Source organism: Cryptotermes secundus, unplaced genomic scaffold, assembly GCF_002891405.2.
Source record: "Cryptotermes secundus unplaced genomic scaffold, Csec_1.0 scaffold330, whole genome shotgun sequence".
Lineage (NCBI taxonomy): Eukaryota > Metazoa > Arthropoda > Insecta > Blattodea > Kalotermitidae > Cryptotermes > Cryptotermes secundus.
In genome coordinates, this window is record NW_019734317.1 from 2,168,153 (window position 1) to 2,180,246 (window position 12,094).

The 12,094-nt window shown below is 41.4% G+C and overlaps 1 protein-coding gene across 4 annotated transcripts in view; it reads right to left on the reverse strand.

Annotated features, from left to right (window-relative positions):
• The window catches only part of LOC111868585 (protein regulator of cytokinesis 1), a 38,913-nt gene continuing 26,819 nt past the window's right edge, over nt 1–12,094 (reverse strand). Inside the window, exons 12-14 of one of the 4 annotated variants that reach the window (XM_023859373.2) lie at nt 5,430–5,513; nt 5,247–5,307; nt 1,948–2,114 (exon numbers count right to left, since the gene is read on the reverse strand). In XM_023859373.2, the coding sequence (XP_023715141.1) occupies nt 2,044–2,114; nt 5,247–5,307; nt 5,430–5,513 (216 nt within the window). In that variant the 3' untranslated portion in view covers nt 1,948–2,043. Of the gene's footprint in view, nt 2,115–5,246; nt 5,308–5,429; nt 5,514–12,094 lie in introns of all 4 variants that reach the window. The other 3 variants (XM_023859374.2, XM_023859371.2, XM_023859372.2) reach the window with 3 other exon arrangements.

Genomic DNA, 12,094 nt, shown 5'->3' on the forward strand with positions numbered 1-12,094 from the left:
CCTTCCAGCTTGTAGCATAGTGCCTCAACCAACTATGCTACCGCATGTCCCCAGAATCATTGCAGTTAAAGTGCAATATTACATTCCCATCCTCAGAAGTGAGTTGGGTTTAGGGGCAAGGGAACACCAAGGAAACTGGCAACTGCAATTTCCCAGAAACATCATCAATTTCAAGCAGGCAATTGGTTTCCAGATTAGCAGGTGCACAATGAGGAAACTTATATTGATTATTTGCTCACATCATCTTAACTGGATGTGTACATCCGACTAAATGCGTGATTGTACTTTTCAATTTCATGCACTTATCTTCTGCAATGGCAGATAATAATACTGATCCTATCATAATATGGTGGTGGTTGAAATGGCGTGAGAAGAGAGGGCAACGATCATATGAAAAACATTTAGATGTTAATTAATTTAATTAGTTTTAATTAAAGTCAATTTATGTTAATCAGGAAACATCGTGTTAACATGTGATACAAAACTTTGGCATACAGTTCAACAATTTCAGCAAGATAGAAGACACCTGATGATGGCCATATACAGCCAAACCATGTAATGTTGAAGAAGGGTGACTAGATAATAAGTTGCATTTAAGATGGAAATATATGTGAAATAAATAATATTAATGCAATAGGATGCTTAAATACAATATTAGGAAAAGAAAACGTTGGGTGCATTCTTTCTTCCACGACAATTTAAACTCAGGTGTTTATACCGTTTCAAAAGAAGTTAACCAGGATCCAGACTCCATGAGAAATTCTTTCCCAAGCCAAATCTATTTTGTCCTGCCTAGCACAGTCTGCATGACATTTTTCACATATACCAAGCTTCTGTTCAATTAACTGCACAAAAACAAAATTAGCAGCAACATCAACCTTTCATGCTATGAAAAGAAACAACTGAATCACAGAAGAACATTAGAACAGCTGACACTAAGAAACTACGCGGCAGTGTAACTGTGAGAAGAATGGCTTGCTCGGTTGCTTGGGAGTTGAGTTTCTCAGTCTTCCACAAGTTGTGTTGCTGTCTCCTCAATTTGCGCTGTTCCATTCAGTTCCATATCTTCAACTCAGTCTGATAACAATTCTCAGAAATTGCAGTTGCCAGTTTCTTTGTTGTGCCCCTGCCCTAAATGTCTTACAACAGTGACAGATTAATGAAAACTTCAGTTTAATGCTAAAGAGAAGAATAGTAAAATACTCAAGGCTTTACTTTCACATTCAGTAAGTATTGCCTAAAATTATGCTCATGAAATGTAATCATTTTTGATGGCGGTAGATATTATTTAACTAAAATCACTTTCAACTGATAACATATAATCTTACCATGTAACTGAAATTAAGTGTAATTTTTTAAGATACAAAACTATATATTTTATTTTAATTTATTATAGACAATTCAGGTTATAAAATCACTTTAAAAATCAAATTATATAACTTCATATCTTATTAGTAAAATGGAACAGAACATTGACATCATAGATTCATTTAGACACCCACAGAAGTTTCAATAACCTGCAGAATGTTTATATAAGAGTTTTTAAAAACAATGTAAGCAAATGAATTAATGTATTAGCAAGGACACCTTACTACAGAGTTTGCAAAATCAAATGTGCTGAAGAGAAATCTTTCATAGCACAAAACACAATATATTAACTGAAATGTGGCATATCTACTCAGTCTCCAAGACTGAAATTATTATGGGTTTCACTATTATTAAGGAAAATGAGCTACTTAACAGACATGAAATAATATGGAGATTTATACAAGATATTTACACCACATTCAAGCAGGAAAACCCGCAAATCAAATAATTATAGGGAGTTTTCCTCTAGGAGTAGTTAAGCGGGGTGTTGTGGTTATTCCTCTTTGGTACATAGGACTGTTGGGTGTGCCCCGTGCAGTTCGCTGTACCATTCGGGGGAGTTTAGATGAAGACTCCTGACCTGCAACAACTTTCCGTGGAGGTTTCATTGGTGTTTTTCTTGGCTGTGGTGTTTTCTTCGTCCTTGGTGGCAGTGTTGTAGTAGGGGTGTTACGCTCACGTAGGCAGCGACCAGGCATTACAGAGCTCCTGCATGTCACTTCTTGATTTAGCACTTCCAGATGGTCCTAGAAGAAATGCCATTCAGTGCAATGCAGAATTTTTCTCTGATCCATTCTGAACACACCATGGTACATAAACCACAGAATCCATGAAGATCTATAAATGAACACAGCGCTCAGTGGATTAAAGAAGTGGAATGCCGAATACTTAAGATAATTAGAAAACCACACTAATGCACTAGCAGTGAACCTACTAAACAATATAGAAACTACACACAGACTGATACGACACACTGTCCTAACTGTACCAGACAGACCTGAGTAAAACCACATTGCAAGAATTAAAATGATACCTAAGTGAAAAAATAAGAGTATAAAGTTACAACACTGGGCATTAATTCATTCATGAGGCAATACTTATTGAGCATATACATTTATAATAATATACTAACAGAAGGGACATGTCATTTAAAATAAAAATTTGAAGTTTTGGCACAAAGAAGAAACAATACCCAGGAATATCAGTCACATTGATGACATGAAAGAGTTAATGCAACAACATGCATTACTGAAATTAATATTTTCATGAAAGTGTTGTCAATGTTCTTTTTAACAAGATCCTAAGTTGTGAGGATCTTAACTGCAATGAATTGGCCCAGTGTCATATCCAATGTGGGCTTTGTCATTAGAAGTAGACCGTGACATATTGTGTTCTATATCATATTGTAACGTGTTTCGTTACAGAAGACGCCGTAGAGATGGTTAAGTGGTTTATTTAACAATCTTCAAATAATGGCTACAATTAATTATCACAATATTACAGGTTTCCACACTTTACAAACCCTAGAACAAAATCTCTTAACACTCTCTTCGAGAGTCTTCACTTACTAATAATGCGGGAGCTATACAAGTCTCCCTGAATTACACACTCCAGATATGACTGGTTATCACTGGTTATCGCACGTGCGGCTGTAGCTCGTAACTTGCGAACTGAGAAGTCGTTGATAACGCACTCGGCGACTGTCACAGTACAACTGACGTCGTCGACTGCTACAGTAGAACTGACTGTGAATAGCCTTCGCTGCTCCTTATGTAGCCTCGATCGGACAATACGGCCACGTAATAGGCACCCTTGTTGCCTGGCGCTGTGTTGCTAGCAACGCAAGCGGTAGTAACCGCTGTTACTACCGTAACAATCCGGTTGCGTCACCGTTACGTTACCGTGCGGAGGAGGGGGAGGGGAGCGCTGACTCACCCGCCGCGTCACTGCTGGTGGGGGGGGTTCTCCTTTGCGCAACATGTCACAATATACTTTCTATATACTGATGTGTAAGGCAAACCTTTAAGCTTATGGAGTTCTCTAAAACCAGTAGTGGTTGTCTTACATGCAAGGCATAAGACATGTAGCTTAAATCCTTAACTCTTTTGCTGCACAATTTTTGTTAAATCAAAATACAGGGCATGGACAAAAATATGGAAACACCCCGTGAAATGCATGCCTGAATTGAAGTGTTTATTTTAGCGACGTTTGTAGGTCACGCTGTTGTATCTGCCCAACACCACTACCTGTACAACCTCCGCAATACGTTGCAAGCTTCATTTGTTGTCGAGACAGTGTTCTGTGCAATTTTTGTGCATCACGTCAGAGCTAACAGAATTCGAACGCGGGCAAATTGTTGGGGCCCATATGGTGGGTGCTTCCGTAACCAAGGTAGCCGAGGTCTTTGGTGTTTCGCGAGGCACAGTATCCAAGATTATGACTGCATACAGGAGGACCGAAAAAACCGCATCCAATAAACACCAGCGTGGACGGAAATGTGTGTTGTGTGATTGAGACAGACGAACATTGGTAGGATTGTGACGAAAAATAAGAAGACTACAGCTGCAAAAGTGACTGCTGATCTGAATGTCACGCTCACAAACCCTGTCAGCACCAAAACAATATGAAGGGAACTCCACAAGCAGAGTATTTCTGGACGAGCTGCAATTCCAAAGCCACTCATCAGTGATCAAAATGCCACTAGGACAGTGTGGTGCCAAACACATAAAACCTGGGCTATGGAGCAATGGAAGACGGTCATTAGGTCGGATGAGTCCACCTTCACACTGTTTCCGACTTCTGGCCGAGTTTACGTCTGGAGAACACACATCCCAAGCTTACAATCCAGATTGTTTGCTGCCAAGAGTGAAACATGGCGGGGGCTCGATCATGGTATGGGCAGCCATATCGTGGTATTCTGTCAGACCCATCATTACTCTGCAAGGTCACATCACTGCCAATGACTATGTGACCATTTTGGGCAACCAAGTCCATCCCATGGTGCAAACTTTGTTCCCTAATGGTGATGCCATTTACCAAGCCAACAATGCCTATGTTCACACAGCTCACATCGTCCAGGACTGGTTTTCTGAGAATGAAGACGAAGTGTCACGTCTGCCATGGCCCCCACAATAACCAGATATCAATATTATTGAGCCTTTGTGGTCTGTTTTGGAGAGCAATCTGCGTGCACGCTATCCACCTCCATCATCGATAACAGAACTTACCATGTTTTTCAGGAAGAATGGTACAAGATTCCCTTGCAAATCATACAGGACCTCTATTTATCCATTCCAAGGAGACTGCAAGCAGTTCTGCAAGCAAGAGGTTGTCCTACACCATATTAGTCACGGTAATGTGTTTTATGTTGGGTGTTTCCATATTATTGTCCATTCCCTGTATATTCACTGCATAAATAAATGGGGAATTCTTGATTTAAATCTGTTGGTTAAGAAATTATAAATTCACCCTCAGACTCAGAATCAGCAAATAAGAAGTTCCTTATGTCATTTGCAATCAGTTTGCAGCTGAAAGAAACCATGTTTGTTTACACACATTACCACTTGACAGCATTACTTACATGTTAACAATGTGAAGAAAGAAAGCTATATTTTGCTACATGTCCAGGGAAAAATAAAAATTAATGTTGGTGATAGTTTCTACTTTTCCTGGTTACAGGTCTCAGCATATATGTGAGAGCCACAGCACCATTTGAGTGAGTGAGAGGACTTGAGTAAGGTGTGCCTTGAACACTCCTGTACTTGCATATGGAGTTAGCATTACAATTGCATGAAGACTATAGTAAACAAGCATGATGAACTGTTATTTCTATTCCACCACCAGTAAGCAGGAACAGTAGTTTGAGAGTATACACTAACCACATGCAACAGCACCAGAAGTGGAAGCAGCAGCACCATCAGAAGTCTGCAGTAGCCTATTCTGAAAACAGAAACATGGGTACCAGCATGTAAAATGGAGGGAGGAAGGGAATTAAAATTTTGTGCTAAGCAAAATATATATATGTATATTCCTTTCCCAAAAAGGAATCATTTGTCACAAACCTGGAAGTCTGTATATGTTGTCAAATTTGATGCTGCTGAAGAATCAGAATTTGTGCCTAATTCTGCAAATATATTCCTAGGAATCTGAAATACAATCAACACAAAAGAACACAGTGTTTGAAAAATGTTCAGTTTTAAGTAACACCATATACGAGGGGCGTTCAGGTTCTAAGGTCTCCGATTTTTTTTTCTCAGGACTGGGACCAGATACACACATGCGGTTTAGTTTAAAATACGTGCACTCTTTGTGAATGTGTGACACAGATGGCAGCACTGTACGGCACACAGAACTCTAGTGGTGGCGGCAAGGGTGAGGAGAGTTTTTGATACCTAAAATGGCGACGTTTTCGTTACAAGAACAGTGGCATTTCTGTGGGATCTGTACACACAATCCTGCATGAAGACCTGCGAATGCGGAAAGTGTCCTCCAGGTGGGTGCCATGAATGCCGGCGGACGACCACAAGGCTGCGCGCATGGCACTTTGCTAGGCGATGTTGACACGTGATGAATGCATGAATCAATTGTGACAATGGATGAGACATGGATGCCGTTTTTCAATCCTGAAACGAAGTGCCAGTCAGCTCAATGGAAGCACACAGACTCACCGCCACCAAAAAATTTCGGGTAAGCGCCACTGCTGAAAAAATGATGGTGGCCATATTTTGGGACAGCGATGGCGTAATCCTTACTCACTTCATTCCAAAGGGCACTACGGTGACAGGTGCATCCTACCAAGATGTTTTGAAGAACAAGCTCCTTCCAGCACTGCAAGAAAAACGGCCATAAAATGCTGCACGTGTGCTCTTTCACCAAGACAATGCACCAGCGCATCGGGCATACGCGACGCAGCAGTTTCTTCATGAAAACAACCTTGAAGTGGTTTCTCATGCTCCCTACTCACCAGACCTGGCTCCAAGCGATTTTTGGCTTTTCCCAATGATGAAAGACACTCTCGGTGGTTGCACATTCACCAGTCGTGCTACTATTGCATCAGCAATTTTCCAGTGGTCAAAACAGACTCCTACAGAAGCATTCGCTGCGGCCATGGAATCATGGCGTCGACGTTGTGAAAAATGTGTATGGCTGCAGGGAGATTATGTTGAAAAGTGACAGAAGTTTCAATTTTTTTGTATGATTATTGTGTGAGAACAAAATCGGAGACCTTAGAACTTGAACGCACCATGTAGTGACTGAGATATTCTAAAACAAATCATTGTAAGAAAGAAACATTTAGGGGCTGATAACGCCAGTAAATGAAGAGCCTGAAGAATGCCTTGCAGTTGGTCATGACCATTTCCTTCCACATCCTTCCTAATACATCATTTACAAGGGGGTACCCAAAAGGAACCGAACTTATTTTTTTTAAACTTATTTATTCAAATTTTAAGCGCAAACCTTCAATCCCCTTCAAAGTACTCTCCACTTACACTAATACACTTGTCTAGTTTTTTATTCCATTTTTCAAAACATTGTCTAAATTCATCTTTTGAGATGCTTGACAGCGCCTCCGTCGTTTTTACTTTCATGTCTCTTTTCATTCGAGGAAACAAAAAAAAGTCGCATGGGGCAAGGTCGGGTGAGTATGGAGGGTGAGGAACAGGGGTCATACCATTTTTGGTCAAGAACTGTCGTACAGACAGGGCTGTGTGAGCAGGGGCATTGTCATGATGGAAAAACCAGTCACCCGACTGCCACAAATCTGGCTGCTGAGCTCCAAGTCACTCCTGACAGCTCCACAATTTCTTCAATGGTCCGTCGTCGATCTTCCTTGATGATTTCACGAATTTTTTCAACATTTTCATGTGTTCGGGCCGTGGAAGGACGACCAGAACGAGGTTTGTCATCAATTGACATTTCACCATTTTTGAAACGGGAAAACCACTCAACACTTTGAGTTTTCCCCATAGCATCGTCCTTGTACGCCATTTTTAACATTTCAAGAGTTTCTGTTCCACTTTTCCCGAGCAAAAAGTAGAATTTAACCGCCGCACACTGTTCACGAAAATAAGCCATTGGAAAAACGACGATCACACAAAACAGTTGTCACTATAAACTCTGCTGAAACTAGTCCTTACCTTCTGAAGCAACGGTAGTCGGCTTATCGACTCAGGAAAGTTAGTTCTATGCGCTCACAGCGGCAAAACGCGGTACTACAAAAGCTCTGCCCACAAAAAAAATTACTTCGGTTTCTTTTGAGTACCCCATCGTATTAATCACCGCACCAATTGTGCTATATAGTCTGAGCTACTGATAATGTTAAATAAACAATAAATAAATAAACAGATGAGACCAGAGTCCTTCTTGAGAAGTGAACTGCTGCTCAGCTATTCAAGAAATTCTGTGCACTTATGGAAGCCCACCACTCATCTCTTTCCTGAGATATCCCATTTATTTAAGGCCTATTTTAAAATTATCTTCTCATCTACACAAAGGTCTTACTAGTGGACTGTGTCCTTCAAATTTCCCTACCAAAATTTTGTATGCATTTATGCACCCACATCTTGCCCATCTCATCCACCTTGATAGTACCATCCTATTAATGTTATGCAAGGGTACATATCATGATTCTCATTATACAATTTTCCCCAACCCCTGTTACTTATGCCCACTTAGATCCAAATGTTCTCCTGACTGCTCTATTCTCAGACATCCTCAGTCTGTCTCTTTCCCTACATGTGAGAGACCAAAGTTTAGACCCATATAAAGTAAGTAACAGCATCAATATTGTGCCCATACATGTGTTGGTCCAGTAGGCCTAATTTCCTTATTTTGAAAAAATAATAGTAAGCTAACGAGATAGTTAGGCCAATTAAAATGTGTTTAAGTGGAACATATAGTAAAGTCTGTATAGGTAAACATTTGTCAGAAAATTTCCCTATCCAGAACGGTCTAAATCAAGGAGACACTTTATCGCTACTCCTTTTCAACTTTGCTTTAGAAGATGCTAATAGGAAGGTCCACGAAAACCAGGCAGGGCTGAAATTAAATGGGATATACCAGCTGCTGGTCTATGCTGATGAAGTGATTCTGCTGGGTGATAACATAGATACCATAAAGAAAGGAAAAAAAATTGACGCTATTAAGGAGGTTGGTCTAGAAGTAAACACAAAGGAAACTAAGTATATGTTGTTGTCTCATCACCAAAATGCAAGGCAAAATCTTGATATAAAAGTATGTACTAACAGATGTTTTGAAAATGTGACACAGTTCAGATACTTGGGAACAACAGTAACAAATCAAAATTTTATTCAGGAGGAAATTAAGAGGAGACTGAATTCAGGTAATGCTTGCTACAATTCAGTCAAGAACTTCTGTCTTCTCATCTGCTGTCTAAAAACAAAAAAATTACAATATACAAAACTATAATTTTGCATGTGGTTCTGTATGGATGTGAAACTTTGTCTCTGACATTAAGGTAGGAACACAGACTGAGATTGTTCGAGAACAGGGTGCTGAGAGAATATTTGGACCAAAGAGAGATGCAGTGATGAGAGGTTGGAAAAAACTGTGTAACGAGGAGCTCCACAACCTGTACTCTTTGGTAAGTAAAATTAGAATGATGAAGTGAAGAACGATGAGATGTGCAGGACATGTAGCTCAAATGGGGGCGAGGTGGAATGCATACAGGACAGTGGTTTGAAAGCTAGAAGGAAAGAGACCACTAGGAACACCAAGATATAGGTAGGTAGGTAGATAATATTAAAATGAACCTTAGAATGGGATGGTATAGAGTGGATTGATCTGGCTCAGGAAAAAGACCAGTGGAGGGCTCTTGTGAACATGGTATTGAACCTTTGGGTTCCACAAATTGTTATGCAATTGATGGCTTCTCAAGTAGGGGTAAAAGCTCCATGAAGTTGGTTGGTTGGTTAGTTAGGCTAATGAGATCACCTTGTTGTCTGCGTGCATGTGTTCTGAATGTCTGAACCAATCATTACAAAACTTGGTACATATACGTGGTGTGTTCAAAAAGTACTGAACCTTCTTCTTCCGCACTTAAACCAATGAAGCACGGGGGGCTCCCTTCAGTGGAGATGTGGAGGGGACATTCATGTGCAGTTGTGAATTTTTTCCCACCCGCAGAAAGCGTTAGTCGCTGGCAGTCAGCCTATGAGTGAGGACGTGTAGTGAGCGCTTGTCGGATTCCAGTACGGTGTAAAATGACGGAACAACATGAGCAGCGACACTGCATCAAATTTTGCCAAAAGCTTGGCGATACCCAAGTGGAAACCATTTGCAAGTTTCAACAGGCTTTCGGGGACGATGCCATGAGCAACTCACGGATAAATGAGTGGTACAACCGCTTCAAAGATGGCCGCACATCAGTGGACAGTGAACTGCGTTCAGGCAGACCCTCAACAAGCCGAAATGAGAATGTCATTGAGCAAGGGCGGACTTTGGTCATGGAGGACCGTTGTATCACAGTCCGAGAACTTGCGAACAAGATAGGGGTAAGCATTGGATCGGTACATTCAATTTTGACCGAGGATTTGGGCATGAGGAGTGTCCGTGAAATTCATACTGAAACTGCTAACAATGGAGCAGAAGCAACACCATCTGGAAATCGCACAGGACATGCTGGACAATCCAAACAGTAACCCGAACTTTCTGAACACCGTGATCACAGGCGATGAGTCGTGGGTTTATGGGTACGACCCGGAAACCAAGATGCAGTCGTCACAGTGGAAACATCCGACATCCCTGAGGCCAAAAAAAGCACGGCAGGTCCACAGTAATGTCAAGGTCGTATTGGCCGTTTTCTTCGACTCCCGTGGGGTTGTGCATTATGAGTATGCACTACAAGGCCAAACCATCACAAAGGAATATTACCAGGAGGTCCTTCGTCGCCTTCATGATGCTGTGCGGTTCAAACGACCGGATCTGTGGGCAGCAAAAACTTGGGGGCTCCATCATGATAACGCACCCACCCATTCTGCGCAACTGATTCAGACTTTCGTCGCCAAACACAACATCCCTGTGGTTCGTCAGGCTCCCTACTCCCCCGACATGGCTCCGTGTGACTTTTGACTATTTCCCAAGCTGAAAATGCCGCTGAAAGGAACCCAATTTGAGTCAAGAGAAGACATCATGCAGAATGCGACGGCCTGGCTGATCACCATTTCAAAAGACGCATTGCAGAAGTGCTTCCAACAATGGCGGAAGCGCTGGGAGAAGCGTGTGCATTACCAAGGAGACTACTTTGAAGGAGATTAGGGTTTTGTACCACCAAATCAATAAATGTATTTCTGCTGACCAAAGGTTCGATACTTTTTGAACACACCACGTATAATGGCGCTTGAGCTCATCTCAACGGCTTACTTAAAAATCTTTCCCATCCATAATCCAAAACTCCAGAGGCAAAACCGTTTTATTGCTTGAGTCCTGTACCACCCTTCATGAAACTTGGTATATATACTGTCATCTAACAGAGTGAATATAGAAGGGTTTTATATTGATCATCAGATTTACTGGACTTCGATACAGCATGTGACTACACTTTACAATTCACTGGGGGGGGGGAAGAAAAAAAAAACAACAAACCCACACACACACTAGTGCCCAGTCATGTCTTCACTAGCGGTCATTGCTTGGAAGTGGCTTCCAATGGCGGACATTCTCCTTCCCCTGGGTTCCTGAACTATCTGTGGCCTCAGCTATCAGCTTCTAACAGCAACCGCTCACAACAACTGGACCTCAGCAGTTCCACTGACTGGCTACCACTCCCCAACCAACTCTCTTCTCTAACTCCACTCAATTTATTTAGCTCCATTAACTGTCATGCTTATAGCAACTCAGCAAAAACACAGTTCCTCTGTTGCTGTAACCAGCTGTTGCCATGGAAACAAGCTTATTTGTGAAGCTGTTACTTAGCAACAACCACTGTATATTTGCTTATCTTGTGGTTGTTGCCCACCAACAGGTCTACATGCCACAACATCAAGCACCTGAGACTGTCTCAATACCATATTGTGTAAATCCCTCCCATCAGTAATGCCAACACTGCAGCCACTTAAATTGTTCAGATACTAAGCTTAATTTTACTTGAATTCCAGAACTGACAGTCATAAGAGTTGGTATGGACATCATACCACCTGAGGTCATCTCAACAGCATACTTGATATACCCTCTTATCAGTAGTGTCAACACTATAGCCCAGTGGCGTACTGTGCATGGAAGCAAGGGAAGCATTGCTTCTGTAGTTAAGAAACGAAAAGAAAAGAAGTCATATATAAATAATTCAATTTCAATAATAAGGATGTGAATACTGTCATGTTCTGAACATTTTAGCGCGTTGTGATTCTCAAGGCCACATGCCTCCTCCCTTCCCCTGCTTGGGGGGATGGACCAAGTTTCCTTTCATTAATCTTTGTATGAGTTCATCTCATCCAAAGTGGTCAGGGAAGCAAATTTCTATTTGCTGTGATATAGAAGCAAAGGAATGTGTTCCTTCAATGGTTATGTGAATATTAACTGCTTATGTGTGATTTCAGTCTTGTTGGGTGTTATAGGTAACACTAAGTTTTTCTGTGCAGCCTGTACCAAGGCTACATAGCAAGCACAAACTAGACAATCCAGTTAGTCAGTCACCAGCCAGCAAGGATGTGAGTACTAAAACAGAACACTGCTGGGAGCTGTAACCTAGGAACATCTAGTGAAAACAAAC